Source organism: Macrotis lagotis, chromosome X, assembly GCF_037893015.1.
Source record: "Macrotis lagotis isolate mMagLag1 chromosome X, bilby.v1.9.chrom.fasta, whole genome shotgun sequence".
NCBI classification, from domain to species: domain Eukaryota; kingdom Metazoa; phylum Chordata; class Mammalia; order Peramelemorphia; family Peramelidae; genus Macrotis; species Macrotis lagotis.
Window position 1 is genome coordinate 628,937,924 of NC_133666.1, and position 15,399 is coordinate 628,953,322.

General features: G+C 36.8%; 1 protein-coding gene and 1 pseudogene across 1 annotated transcript in view; both read right to left on the reverse strand.

The window, feature by feature from the left end:
• The window catches only part of LOC141500465 (adhesion G protein-coupled receptor E3-like), an 89,943-nt gene that overhangs the window by 16,770 nt on the left and 57,774 nt on the right, over positions 1-15,399 (reverse strand). Inside the window, exons 9-10 of the mRNA XM_074203643.1 lie at positions 14,514-14,630; positions 7,713-7,903 (exon numbers count right to left, since the gene is read on the reverse strand). Coding sequence (XP_074059744.1) covers positions 7,713-7,903; positions 14,514-14,630 — 308 coding nt within the window. The remainder of the gene's footprint in view (positions 1-7,712; positions 7,904-14,513; positions 14,631-15,399) is intronic.
• On the reverse strand, positions 8,974-9,742 carry LOC141500471 (HIG1 domain family member 1A, mitochondrial pseudogene; annotated as a pseudogene).

Below are 15,399 nucleotides of genomic sequence, written 5' to 3' on the forward strand. Positions count from 1 at the left end.
TTCATCTTTCCTTCTACATCTGTAGGGCATACTGTTAGAAGATATACTTTGTTATTTTATTTTATTTTTGTTTATTTTTTAGGTTTTTGCAATGCAAATGGGGCTAAGTGGCTTGCCCAAGGCCACATAGCTAAGTAATTATTAAGTGTCTGAGACCAGATTTGAACCCAGGTACTCCTGACTCGAGGGCTGGTGTTTTATCCACTGCACCACTTAGCCACCTCTGTACTTTGTTATTTTTAATTTCATTCTGTGCTTTATACAAATAACTTAACTCTAGCATATAATACCAGAATTTTATTTTGGAATATTATGATGTCATCAGTATAATGAGCTCCTTTTCCAGGGGAAATCCTAAATGAGTACTAGGCTTTGGTCATCTGGCTATGTTTGAGCTCTTCTTGACTATGAATCCAGTATTTTATCCACTTAAATCCATTCCTATCACTTTAGTGGAACAATGGCCACATAAACTCTCTGTGATATTCATTCTCTGTGATATAGTTTGATACTCTTATATTTTTCCAAATATTTTAATTTTTGACATTACATGTAAGGTTTTAACGGTTGTTTTTAAAATTTTTGAGTTCCAAATTCTTTCCTTTCCTCCCTTTCCTCTACCCTCATTGAGAAGACTACAATTTGATATAGGTTAGACATGTGCAGTTATGCAAAACATATTTATGTATTAGTCATAATGGGAAAGAAAACACAGACCAAAAAAATCTCCAAGAAAAAATGAAGTTTCAAAAAAATATGTTGGGTAACATATATCTATGTTGGGTAACATATATCTATGTCTATGTCTATGTCTATGTCTGTCTGTCTATGTCTATGTCTCTATCTCTCTCTATCTCTATCTCTATATTTAATCTATATCCATATCCATACCCATACCCATACCCATACCCATGTCCATGTCCATGTCCATGTCCATATTCATGTCCATATCCATATCTATATCATCTATCTCTATCTCTCTGTCTCTGTCTCTATCTGTATTTTTATCTGTATCTGTATCTCTATCTATCTCTATCTCTATCTCTATCTCTTTATCTCTATCTCTCTATCTCTCTATCTCTATCTCTCTATCTCTATCCATATGCATATATTGAAGTATGGACAAATAGAGAACAGATACAGGTGGTTTTGTGTGAAGGCACTAGCAGCTGGTATTATGAGAAAGAATTTTGAGCCAGTCCTTGAAAGAAACTGAAGGGGCCCATGGATGGATTAAGCAAGAAATTTATTCTAGGCATGGAGAATAGTTAAAGCAAAGACACAGATATTAGAGATGGAGGGCTGTGCTAGAGGAATAGTAAGAAGTCCAGTTTGGCTTAGTTGTAATACATGGGAAGAAGAGTGGTGTAACAAGCCAGGAAAAGTGTGTTGGGTCCAGTTTTGTCCTTAAAAGACCAAAAGAAGAATTTCTACTTTATGTTAAACACATTAGGGAACTGCTAGTGTTTGTTGAGGAGGAAAGGGACATCAAACCTTCACTTAAGGAAATTTTCTTTTTAGGTTTTTGCAAGGCAATGAGGTTAAGTGGCTTACTCAAGGCCACACAGCTAGGTAATTATTAAGTGTTTGAGGCTGGATTTGAATTCAGGTACTCCTGACTCCAGGGCTGGTGCTCTATCCATGGGCCACCTAGCCTCCCCAGGAAATTTCTTAATACCTTTGTGTAGGATGAATTGGAGTGGAGAGAGATTTGAAGCAGGGAGATGAATTTGGAGCTTATATTAATGGTCCAGGGAAAGATAATTAGGATTTAAATTAGTATTGAAGCTGAGTGGAGAGAGGAGTTCAGGTACAGGGTGGGCCTGGATAGGATTCATCAACTGCATGATTGTATATGGGATAAAGGAGAGTGTGGAGGATGTCACTGAAGTTCCTAACACAGGCAATGGTGGTACATTTGACAGAGACAGGGAAGTTTGAAAAAGACAATGGCATTTAGTTTTGGACACACTAGATTTGAGATCCCTAAGGGATATCCTAGTTGAAACAGCCATTGATGATATGGGACTGAAGTCTAGGAGAGAAGCTAGGGCTAGATATCTATACCTGGGGGGCACATTCTCTGAAAATTTTCATTTTGTTACACAATTAATATGTGCCAGAGAGAAATGGTTTAAATTTAGGTTTTTCTGAATCTGAGGGCAGCTTTCGAACCAAAACAACACACTGCTTCTCTAATTGAACTCCTGTGAGTTTATATCTCTTTGTGTGTGTGTGTGTGTGTGTGTGTGTGTGTGTGTGTGTGTGTGTGAGAGAGAGAGAGAGAGAGAGAGAGAGAGAGAGAGAAGTAACTTGAAAACCCAGAGAATAAAGAGGATCCAGAAGGGGAGAAAGTTAGTGAACAAAGTCATGCTACAGAGGGGTAGAGGAAGAAGACTGATGATGAAGAGATCCTTGGTAATTTTGGAGAGAGAAATTCAGTTGAATAATGAGGTGATAAGCTAGGTTAAAAAGAGCTGACAAGTTAGTTGGATATGAGGAAGTAGAAGTAACATTTCTTTGACAAGAATTTGGTTGAGAAAGGGAGAAGATATTGAGATGGTAGGATTTAGTGAGGGTAGTTTTTCCCTTAAAAATCCATTTTGACTAGAACAGTCTATTGGTACTGTGGATAGAGTACTAACCCTGGAATCAGAAGAACCTGAGTTCAAATTTGTCCTCAGACACTTAGAATTTGTATGATGTCACTTTACCTTGACTGCTATCCTGTGCTCCAAATATATTGTCACTTAGATATGTTTCTAAGCAATAGTACAGGAACAAGTAGACAGCTAGGTTAAAGCTTAGGGCTAGAGAAATCATGTTTGGGGAAATCTGCTGGAGAAGAAAAGATAAAGGGAGCATATAAGAGGACTAGCCATGGCAAGTTGAAGGACAAATTCTTCATTAGAGTCTGTGATCAAGGAGAAGGAAATGGGGCAAAATATCAAGGTTATATGAGATGAAGTATGGAAAATGGTCTGTTTTCTCAGTAAAGCATGAGTCAAAGTTTGCAATCATGAGGCTAATAGGGGCAGAGGGGAGAAGGGGGAGCTTCTTAACTATATTTAAAGAGAGAAAGAAGGTTGACAACTACTATAGGGAGTAGGATAGAAAATCAATCAGGGAAAAAGTAAAAGGATTGCATTTTAGCAACATTTGAGAAAGAGTAGAATAGGTTGATGGTAAAACTAATACAGGATTGGGATAGGAAAGATGCCAGTGACTATAGGACAAAGGAAGAGGGAATAGAGAATAGAGAGTTGTGTTGGGATGAACTGGTTAACTGAAGATAATATGAGGAAGGAAGGAGAGTGAAGCCAGAGCAGGAATTATGACCTGGGAAAGAACTGAGGTGTAGAGAAATTGGAGGACATGTTGAAGATGAAGGTAGTAAGTCTAGGTTTAGTACTAAAGCATAGGGAATATTGTAGCAAGCAGAGATTATGGTCAGAACCATCTATTGTTCTGTCTAAGAACAATGGAGACCAACAGACTCATAACTAGAAATTTTTGTGCCTGGATATGTGACCTGAAATTTATTCTCAGATGATGAGCAGGCTAGGTTAGAGGAAGAATTTAATAGAATGTGTATCATCTGTCACCACTCTATTTTTACTAAATTTTCTTAACTAAGTTTTAAGCTCAGATATTTCTGAAATGTTATTAGTGCCCTATAAATTTGAACCTAAGGAATAAGTGCCTGTGGTCCTTTCCTAGTTCTAATTCTGATAATAAGGATGTTATCTAAATTAATGTAGATTGGAGGCTAAACAGATTAGTTCTCATGAGAAGGAGAAACTGGATGGTTCTATGATCCTGCCTTTATCCTATCACATCAATCATACTGTGAACTAGGCAGCTAGGTGGCACAGTGAATAGAGTCCTACACCTGTAGTCAGGAAGATATAACTTCAAATACAGTTTTAGACACTTACTAACTGTGTGTGATGGACAAGTCATTTAATCTCTCTCTGTATTAACATGAGGATAATAATAATAGCATCTACCTCACAGGGTTGTTGTGATGATCAAATAACATATTAAATAAAAGCACACTGAAGGTATATATAAGGTCTTATTTCCATCTTTTCCTCTGATTTGATCAAGAATCTGGCATGTGAAAGCACGGAGAGATATGCTTGAGGGCAGAATCAAGATAACAATTTAGAAACAGCAACCCATTTGGACACTCAACATTCTTCTCCAACAACTATAAAATAAATGACTCAAATCAAATCTTGGAGTGGCAGAGCCAATAAAAGGTCAAGGTGAGACATTTTTCCAGCCCAAGAAAACATAGGGGGTTCACAGTCAGGTCTGTGACACTGAGGTGGAAGCCTGTTTGGAGTACACATATGTGGGGGTCACAATAATAGCTATAGCAATAGTTTCTTTGGGAGCTCTCAGTGCCCTCAAGGGAGGGTCAGACAACTGGTCAGAAAGAAATTAAAGAGATCCATTGCTGACATTTGGTTCAGTTGACACTGATAGGCAAGTTTATTGCCCACACTCAGTTCCAGGTCACAGTTGCAGAACAGTCAGGTACACTTATTTTCAATCATAACAGAGAAGGAACCCTGGGTCACAGTTTCAGGGCCAGAACGTGCATGTGCTTGCAGCTCCATGGGAGAAGGGGCCCTTCTTAAGTAACCAGGAGAGCATAGATCACACCTCTCTCCATATCACATCATTTTGGAAGCACAGAAAATTTGTAGGTCCCCAGAACTAGTTCTGAATACTATACACCAAAAAAAAAAAAAATGCAGAAGATTGACACAGATACCGCCCCCCCCCCCACAGCTGAACAAAGTTTAATGTTAGCATAAAATTTAAATTGAAAGAATAGTCTGGAAAATGAGCAAAAAACAAAATGATCATAAAAAGTTTAGTATAGTCATAGAGAAGACCAAGTCACAAACCCAGAAAAGGACAATAAGGCAAAAATAGCTACAACCAAAGCCTCTAAGAAAAATGCTAAGTGAAGATAAGCCCAATAATACTTGCAGGAAGAGTTAAAGAAAGAGATAAGAGTTGAAGAGGAAAAATAAGCAAGAGAAAAGAAAATTATGAAAAGAGAATTAACAGTTTGATAAAAAAGGCAAAAATGGAAGAAAATAGCACCTTAAAAACCACTAACTCAAAGGTAAAAGAGGCACAAAAATTCACTAAAGGAATTTACTAAATTACTTAGGAAGCAGAATAGGCAAAATGAAGAAGGTACAATAATTCACTGAAGAAAATAATTCCTCAAAAATTGGAATCAGGAAAGTGGAAGCTAATGACTCAATGAGACATGAAGAAACAGTAAAACAAGTAAAACATGAAAAAAAAGATGAACATGTGAAATATTCTTCAGAACACAAGTAACCTGAAAAATAGATTAAAAAATGTCCAAAATTTTTTTGACTACCAGAAAGTCATGACCAAAAAAAAAACCCTAGACATCATATTTCCAGAAATTATCAAGGAAAACTGACCTGATATCTCAGACCCAAAGTTAAAATTAAAAAGGGAAAGAATACACAAAATATCCCCTGCAAGAGATTCCAAAATGAAAACTCTCAAGAATATTATGGTCAAGTTCCAGGTTACAAGTAGTTAGAAAGAAATACAAGATTTAGTAGCTTCTCCACTAAAGGATTGAAGGGTTTGGAATGTGATATTCAAGAGGACAAAGGAGCTAGGATTACAACCAAGACTCACCTACTCAACACAATTGAGTATAATCCTTTAAGAGAGAAAAATGGATAATAAAAATCAGAGCTGAAGAAAAGATTCGACAGTCAAACACAAGAAAAAAAGAGAAGCATAAAATGGTAAACTTGAAGGTGGTATAATAAGGGTCTCAATATGGCTAAATTGTTTATATTTCTATATGGGAAGATGATTCATGTAAGCACTAAGAACTTTATCATTATTAGGATAGTTAAAAGAAGTTTACACAGGTAATGCTTGGGTATAAATGAAATGATGAAACAGGCATGCACAAGGAGAAGAAGAAGAAGAAGAAAAGGAGAGGTAAAATGAGGAAACTTTTCTTACATAACAGAGGTTTACAAGGGAACTCTTATAGAAGAGAGAAAATGGGAAAGGATGAGGCAGTGCTTAAACCTCACTGTCACTGGAATTGGTTCAAAAGGGAAAAAAAGGAGAAAGGGGAAATGATTAAAGGGAGAGCAAATTAAGGGAAGCAGTGATTAGAAGCAAAATAGACTTTTGAGGAGGGACAGAATGATATGCTATAACATAAAAATATGATGCAGGGATATATAGAGTTATAATCACAAATATGAATATGAATGGGATAGTCTCACCCATAAAATGGAAGCAGATAGAATGGGCTAGAAACCAGAATTCAATATTTGTTTATAGTAGACACACTTGAAACAGAAAGGCATTAATATAATTAAAATAAAGTCCTGAAGAAGAATATAATATGCTTTATCTGAAGTGAAAAAAATCATCAAAAGCAATTATGATTTCAGATGAAGGAAGACCAAAAGATCTAATTAAAAGTGATAATCAGGAAAAGGACATTTTGCTAAAAGGTACCATAGAAAATGAAGTAATAAAAAATTTTAAAGCAAGTTTCTCTATAAAGGCTTTCTTTTTTTAATATAGTAAGAATTGTGTTAAATTTATAAAAATAAGAGCCATTACCCAATTGATAAATAGTCATATTTGTAATTTTCAGAAGAAGAAATCAGTTATTTTTAGTCTTATTAAAAGTGCCCTATTGATTAGAGAAATACAAATTAAAACAACTTCACACCTGTTACAAATGTCAAATGTTTTCTGGGACTATGGAACTATGCCCCCAAATTAATAAAATTATGTATACCCATTCACCCAGCAATACTACAACTAAGTGTATAACTCAAGAGATCAAAGGAAAAGGAAAAGAACCTATACATGTACAAAAATATTTATAGCAGCTCTTTTTATTATGGTGAAGAATTTGAAATCAAGAGCATGTTCATTAATTAGAAACTGGCTGAGCAAGTTGTGGAATATGATTGTGATAGAGTACCTTAGTGTTATAAGAAATGATGAGCAGGACAATTTGAGAAAGACATGTCAAGACAGATAGATTGATGCAAAAAGAAATGAAAAGAACCAGAAAATCCTAGTTCACAGTAATGGCAATGTTGCAATGGTGCTCAGCTGTATGACAACTACTCTGATCAATACAATGATCCAAGTAAAGGACTCATGATGAAAAAATGTGATCCACCTTCAGTGAGAGAACTGATTGATAATTCTGAATGTGAATTGGCATACAATTTTTCCACTTTTTCTGTATTTTGCAATATGGCTAATATAGAAATATATTTTGCATGATTTTACATGTATAACTGCTATCATTTTGCTTACCTCAGAGAGTGAGGGAGGGAATAAGAGAGAAAGAATTGGGAAAATGATATTTAAAAAGAAAATGTTAAAATGAATATATAAATAAGAAAATTTCAAAAAGAAAATTCTGACACGTAGAATCTTTAATTTTCTGAATGTCTATCTTTTTTGCTCTTTCTGCTCTAAACATTTATCTAATCATGGGAAGGAGAAAGAAAACCATTTATGAGGCACCTATTCTATGCTAAGCACTTTGTAACAATTATTTCATTGAGTCTTTTAGCTTTTATTGAATTTTTTAACTGCCCTATCCACTCACATGAAAATGTTATACATGACTTGTGTTTCATACCCACCTTTATATGCTGGAACTCCAGAATAACAGAAGGAAAGTGGAGTTCAGATCGTGAAGGTTCTATAGCAGTGCTAACTACTTTAGAGTTCAGGTAGATTTCATCACTCTTCCTTCTATGTCTCTCCTTATAAAAGGATGCATTTATAATGGTTCCAAGGGAAGAATAGGAGAGAAAAGCAACTCTATGTGGATCTAAAAAGAAAAAGAAAAAAGGAACAAAGTCCCACTTTGCTTCAGTGAATTAGTTTCTTGAAGGTGGTATTTATCAAAGACTTGCTTAATGATAGCCACTGCACTAAGAACTTGGGGGATACAAAGAAAGGGAACAAATAGTCCCTGACTTCATGGAACTTGCATTTTAATGGGGGAGCACATACGTTCATATTAAGTTATATAAGATATCTATCTATCTATCTCTATCAGCTCTATCTCTGTCTCTGTCTCTGTCTCTGTCTCTGTCTCTGTCTCTGTCTCTGTCTCTGTCTCTGTCTCTATCTTTATCTCTATCTCTGTCTCTATCTCTATCTTAAAATATACTAGATAAATACAGAGTAGAGGCAAGATAACTTTAGGAAGCTGACACTAGTAACTGGGTGTGCTGGTTTGTATGTGATAAACTAGAAAAGTCCTCCCAGAGGACCTGTTGTTTGGGTTGAATTTGAAAGGAAGACAGGGATTCTAGGAATTAAAGCTTAGAAGGGAGACATTCCAGACATGGGTAGTGAAAGGCCTAGAGTATAAAAGATGGAGTATCATGCATAAAGAACAGCAAGGAGTCCAGTATGGCTGTATTGCAGAGAGCCCAAGGAATAGAATGTAAGGTGGGAAGAGGCCAGGTTATGAAGAATTTTAAATGCCTAAGTTTTGTAACAAGTCTTGAGAATTTGTGTGTGTTAAGAAGAAAAGTATAATTGGGATAAACTGTTTTTCAAGGAATTTGGGAATACTGAATCATATATAATCTACTGATATCTTTTGGGAAAGAGATATTTGTATTATCTGATTTGTTTTTTTTTAATTTCTATCTTTATTGCTGAACAAGCATTTAAAATACATATAGAACAGATGGCATTTAAAAAACAGTAGTAAGTCTCTCATCTTTAACTAACTTTATAATAAATACTACTATGTTAAGTAGCCTGGTTAACAAGTGTTCAAGGCTCATCTTAAATATAAACAAGTTTTCTATGATGAAGGTAGAGAGGAAAACTTGCCATACTATTTTGTTTCATGTTTTTCTTACAAATGTTCTTTTGGCCCTAGTCAAAGCCAAGTAGACTTAGACTTAATTAAGTTACACATTTCTACAAGAAAAGGAGGTAAATGCTTCCTGTATTTTAAAGCAGATTCCCATATTATATCCCAAAATATGCCCCATCTTAAACCAAAATTGAGTCTTGGGTCTCTAATTTTTTAGTCATTAATGTTTAAGATTTGAGAAATATCAATAGTTTTTCACCCAAGTAAGTTTCAATGACCAGTTCTTTTATATTAACTCTGTTCCCCTAATTAACTTTTGGATACCGATCAGCATACCTTGAATCACCTGGGAAACTAAAGCTTCCTTGAGAAAAATCCAATCTTAAATATCATGATTATGTCTGATATGTGCTGCTTTTCAGAACTGTGTACCTCTAGATGATTTTTTTAAACATAACCTCAGTGTGAGGTATCTAGCTCTATAAAACATCATCAGCACGAAGACAACATCTTTCTTCTTAAGGTTTGGGTTTTGCCCAGTATTCCCGGTACATGGAGTACAGCATACCAATAGTCATTGCTCCTACTACAAAGCCTTGGGCTCCCACATGCATGTGAATCAGATGGACAGACATTTTAGTATTCCCTCTGCTCTTCAGTCTGTATAATCCATATGCAACAATAGCTGCAAAGCCTGCTATTCCAATTGGGACAAATGGTGCCTCTTTGGCTTTTCGGGCAAGTTTTGATCCTGAAGTCTCATCATAAGAGGAAAGGGAAACATCACTGTCCATTGACATGGTAGCTGGTTGGAAAAGCTTTCAGAGCAGGGTGCAGACAGCACCCAGTGGTGGCTCAGGCAGGCGCCGGTTTCTGCTTCACCACGCACCTCGCCGGCCTATCTGATTTGTTTTGATTTTAAATTGATATAATTGTCAAACAGTTACTTATGTTATATATTCTTTGTTTCATCTATCATCACACGTTTATGGTAAGGGAAATATCACAAATCATGACCCCCTTCTGGGATAAATCTGTGGATTCATGTATTCATTTTGCAATTGAATTAAGGAATTTTGCTTCTAAAAAAAACAAACAAAAAGGGGACTATGTAAGGGACTGTTGTATGTGGGAATACTATAAATTTTCATCACCTGGTGTCCTTTAGTACCAGAGCATTATTTACTTACTGGTTGATTGAAGAGTGCCACCGGAGTGGGAGTGGATCAGGGAGTGGGGAGGATAACTTAGCACTTGTATTTGGTTTAATAAATGGAGACCTTTAGGAAGAACTTTAAGGAGATCTTGGGTCCTTGTCTCCCACCCCATCAACATTCTCCTGGGTAAGGATAAGGTAGCCAACAGGAACCTAACAAATCCTGAGCAGCTAGTCTAACAGGAATATAACAGATAAGGACATCCTAGATGAGCAAGAGACAGGAATTAGGGATGACACATAGAGATTGAGACTGGGAGGATGGTAGTTCCCTTTGACAGTTAAGGGAAGATCTTTTTTTGTATGTTCTTAATAAGCAAAGGTTTAGAGAGAAAGATAATGGGTTCTGTTCTGGACATTTTGAGTTTGAGATGCCTTTGGACATCTAGTTTGAAATGTTCAGCAGGCACTTGGTGATGTGAAAAGAGAGTGGTTAGGAATATGCAAGCAGATCAAAGAATCATCTCCTCAGGCAAATGATACTTGAATACCTAGTAACTGATGAGATCACAATCTGAAAATAAAATAGAACAAAAATAGACAATTGTCCAGGTCCTTGAACTTTGAAAACCTCGAAAGTTATTGTTTGTGACATGGTTGAAGACAGAACAAAAGAGATTTTGAAGGAGCATTCAGACAAGAAGGAGATATAGGAGAAAGTATTGTTATGATAACTCAGAGTAGAGATAGTATTCAGGAAGACTGGTGATACTGGTCAGCTGTATCAAATCCAGCAGAGGTCAAGGAGATTGAGGATCAAGTAGAGGTCATTAGATTTGGCATTCAAGAGATCACTGGTCATTTTGGAGTTAGAACAACTTTATTTGAATGACAGTGTTCAAGGTCAGGTCACAGAGGTTTCATTCAAAGCAACTTAGGAAGTTGAGACACTGTTTCAAGGGTTTCATTGAGAAGGGACAATCTAGAAGTATGGCCTTGATTTTTTTTCAGTGCACTATGAGATAAGATTTTCAGTAGATAAGGGAGTGGAAAGGAAGTGGGAAACTTGAGGGAAGTATAGATTTTCAATAGGAATAAATGACTAGGGAACCAATTAAAGAAGACTGCCTTGAAGCAGTAAAAGTCCATAAGAAATTATCTATCACAATTTTAGTGATACCAGTCTAAATTTTGATTTCCTCCATTTCTGGTCAATAGTATTTGAATTAGAGCAAAGGAGGAAGGTGGTGAAAATGATTGAGTGTTGAGGTTTGTCAAAGTATGATTAATGATAGAATAGGAAGGCAATTATAGGCGATAGCCTGGAGCAGTACCAAGAGACAGAAGAAATGGAGGTCCTCATAAGGAGATATGGGGAGGTTTAGGGGGAGAGAGACATAAGGAGAAATAGAAAGATAAGAGATCATTATAAGAATTAAGAGGCTGTGAACCTGGAGGCAAAATTTTGGTAGATGGTGGCAAGTTCAAGGGTCCAACTAATTCTATGAGTGGCAAAGGTGAACTATAGAGTTGGTTGTGGGAGTTGAGTTGTGAATTATGAGGAGTAGAGCTTGCAGAATTGCAGAATTGAGATATTAGGTTATTTTAAGGAATATCAAAATGTATGTTGTAGCCTCCTAGAATGAAGAAAAGACAGGAGGTGGAAAGGGAGACTGTCACCTAGGCATCAGCTCAATGTGAAAGAAAGGGAAACTATCTTGGGAGTCAGTAGATAACAACTATAGAATTTGGATTGAGTGATAAAATTTGGAATGCATAAAACTCAGAGGAGAGGTTGCTGAGTGAGGGTAAAGGGAGAGTTCAGGGTGGTCATGGGAAGTAGAGAATATTAGGAATCTTCCATCATGATCATTGAGGCAGAGCATGGGAATGAAAGTTACCTTTTCTGGAATGGGTGGCCAGGAAAACCAAGTCATCTAGAGTGAACCAAGTCTCAATGAATGCCCAAAGATGAAAGGAAGGAGGAGACAAAATTTCTGTTCATTGTAGAACAGACCTTTCAACAGGCACAGTAAAAGAATGGGAGTTTATGGAGTGAGACATGGGGATAGAATTGAGAGGGTAGGAGTGAGAGGGCTGAGTTTGGGACTTTGCTCTTTAGCACTTGTGGTTGAGTCCTGAAGGTCCTTTACTTCCTTACTTATTTTCAAATTTGTGATCTGGCTTTCAACATTGTTATTCAAATGAAGTTGCTGTCTCTCCAAAATGATCAAGAATCTTTTGATTGCCAATCTAGCCCCTTCTTCTCATTCCTCATCCTTTTTGCCCTCTGATGAATTTGATATGGTTGATCACCTTTTCCTCCTGGACACTATCTCTTCTCTGAATTATCATGACATGGTTGGTTTTCTCCTTCTTGTCTGACTGCTTCTTCTCATTCTCTTTTATTCTATCTCCAGCCATGTCACATACATTAATTCTTCAAGACTCAGTCTGAGAGGTCAAGTTAAGAGACCCATAGGCAAGAGTTGCCCTTCATGTTTCCTGAGCTCACCTGTGGCACTGTCAGCTTTTCTTAGATCAGGGTGATCTAATAGTAGAGAGGGTAGTAGAACTAGTAGGAGTGGTTAGACAAATTTGATCTTTTGGAATAAAGAGTAAAGGGTTTATTTCTGGATAAAGATAGAATCTAGGGCAGTTAGGTGGTGCAATAGATAGAACACTGGATCTGGAATCAGAAGGAGCTGAGTTCAAATCCAGCCTCAGGTACTTGATACTAACTGTGTGACTTTGGACAAGTCACAAACCCATTGTCTCACAAAAACAAACCAAAAAAAAATAGTGGGATCTAATAGGATGTCAACCCCTGAAGACTGACACTGTTTTCTTTAAGTCTTTGGAGGTTAAGTATGAAGCACAGTGTGTCAAAAATTGGAATTTTGTCAATGCAGAAAGTTTCTATTGAGGAATATTACATCATTTGCCCAGTATGTGGAAGAGAAAGGACTCAAATAATCTGGTGGTCAGTCAATAAAAATTTATTAAGTATCTATAATATGTCAGACATTGTTCTAAGTGTTGAGGTTACAAAGAAAGGAAAAAGGCAGTGTCTGTTCTCAGAGAACTTAGGCTAAAGGGATGAACCATATGAAAGCAACTATATAAAAATAAGTTAAATATGAGATAAAGTGGATATAATTAACAGATGGAAGGAAGTAGGATTAAGGGGAATTGGAAAAGGCTTGAAGAAAGTCAAGAAAGTCAGGAAGTAGAATGAAAAGGTAGACCATTCTCAACTTGGAAGACAGCTAGTGAAATTTCTCACAGAAGACAGATGGAAAATGTTGTGTGAGGGACAGAAAGGCCAACATCATTGGTGGAATGTAAGGTGTAAGGAGATTAGAAAGGTTGGTGATAGGTTATAGGTTATAAAGGGCTTAGAGTACCAGAGAAATTTATACTTGGTCTATAAGTAATAGGAAGTCACTGGAGTTATTAAGGCGGGCAGGGTGTGACATAGCTTGTATGACATACACTTGTACTTTAGAAAGATCACTTTGACTTAAACCCAAGTTTTTCTGACTTCAAGATCAGATCTTGAGCTACCATACCATATTGTCTGTCACTTATTTGCATATAGTAGGCACTCAATAAATGCTAGTTGACTTGAATCTGAATTTAATAACTATCAAAGGTCAGCTAGGCAGTTCAGTAGATAGAGTATAAGATTTGGCATCAGGAAGATCTGAGTCCAAAACTGACCTCAGATATTTAGTATCTTTGTGACTCTGGATAAGTCACTTAACTGTTTGCTTTAGTTTCCTTATCTGTGAGATGAACTGCAGAAGGAAATGGCAAACCACTCCAAACTTTGCAAGAAAACCCTAAAGGAGATCACAAGAAGTCATACACTACTAAAATTACTAAACAACAAATTAATAGTTACTAAAACTTCCTCAGAAGCTGCTCCTTCTACTGTGATCATGAGTAAGTCACCTAACGTTTCAGCACCCCAGTTCAGATGAGTTACCAATCTACATTAGTGGATGGAATCTACAGACTGGGAGTTTCCCATACCGATGAAATTATATATCAGGATAGCAATAGAACAACAATTTTACTTTTAGCAATCTAAGTAAATATTTTTTGAAAAAGAGATTAGGTTGTTGGTATTTGTAATGGTATTTGCTCAAAGACCAATTTGTCTTTGAAGTAAAGAAGGACCAAAATTAATGCCATCCCAAAGGGATAATGGGGGACCAGGGATGTCACTTCTGTCATTTGAGCTCTCTAAGCAGACACCTGATGATTATTTGCCATCCAGTGCCATGGTAGAAGGGATTTTTGTTTAAACAGTTACAGGTTGGTTGAGATCTTCTCCAGAGCTTCTTCTAAGTCAGATACTTAGGGATTCTTTGACATAGAAGGATTTTATTGCATTTTAGCTTGTTATGGATGAGTGTAGGGTCCATAAAATGATCATACCTTGAGTATTTGAATGGATGATATCCATGCAGAGAATTTTTGCTGAATTATTCTGAGCTTTCAGTTTGGTGAACACATTTTCCTGGGAGCAGTTGCTGATTTCCCTTCTTTCAAAAGCTGGGAATAACAATGGAACAAGTGAGCCCACCAGCCTTGCCTGCTAAGAAGCTACCGCTATTTGAAGCATCCTAACTGATCTCTTTGAATGAGCCATATTTAACCACTAGGGCATTGTGTGGAATGACAGTTGATTTGGTCTTCTTTTGTTAGACTGGCACTTAGGGGAAGGATTCAGTTATTGGGGCCAATGGCAGGAATGCCTGAATAGCACAATTTCCTTATCATTTTAATGTAGTGTGTATGAGTCTGAGGGATCCACATCAGATATATATATCTTCATAGTGCTTTGGATAGTGACACTGTAGGTGTCAGCATTTAACTCAAGGGTTCACCTACCATCTTTTTTCCATTGTTCAAGAAAATAAGCTCTTTTGATATGACACAGACAAATCTCTCAGGAAGGAAGGCTCACACTATTTGGAACCAGGAGCAGTGAATGGATGGGATTTTTGCATGGCTTGATATTAGGAAAACCTTCCTAGAAGAGCTATCCAGAAGCAAATGGAATGTTTCAGGAAGCAATGGGTTCCCAATCATTGTGTTTTCTACAAAAGCTGGATAGTCAAAATATTTCTCACTTGATTAGATGAGGTGATTCTAACTTTTCTAAATTTAGCTAGGCTGGTCCCTGCAGAACTATGTCTAGGAATTTTAACCCCTGGGGAAGATTAAATCAAGGAATGGTGGATTTATTTGCCCCTCCCCCAAGAAAAGAGAAAGCCTGTCAACTACACAGTACAGCCTGATCCCATGCAGTTTGCTTATA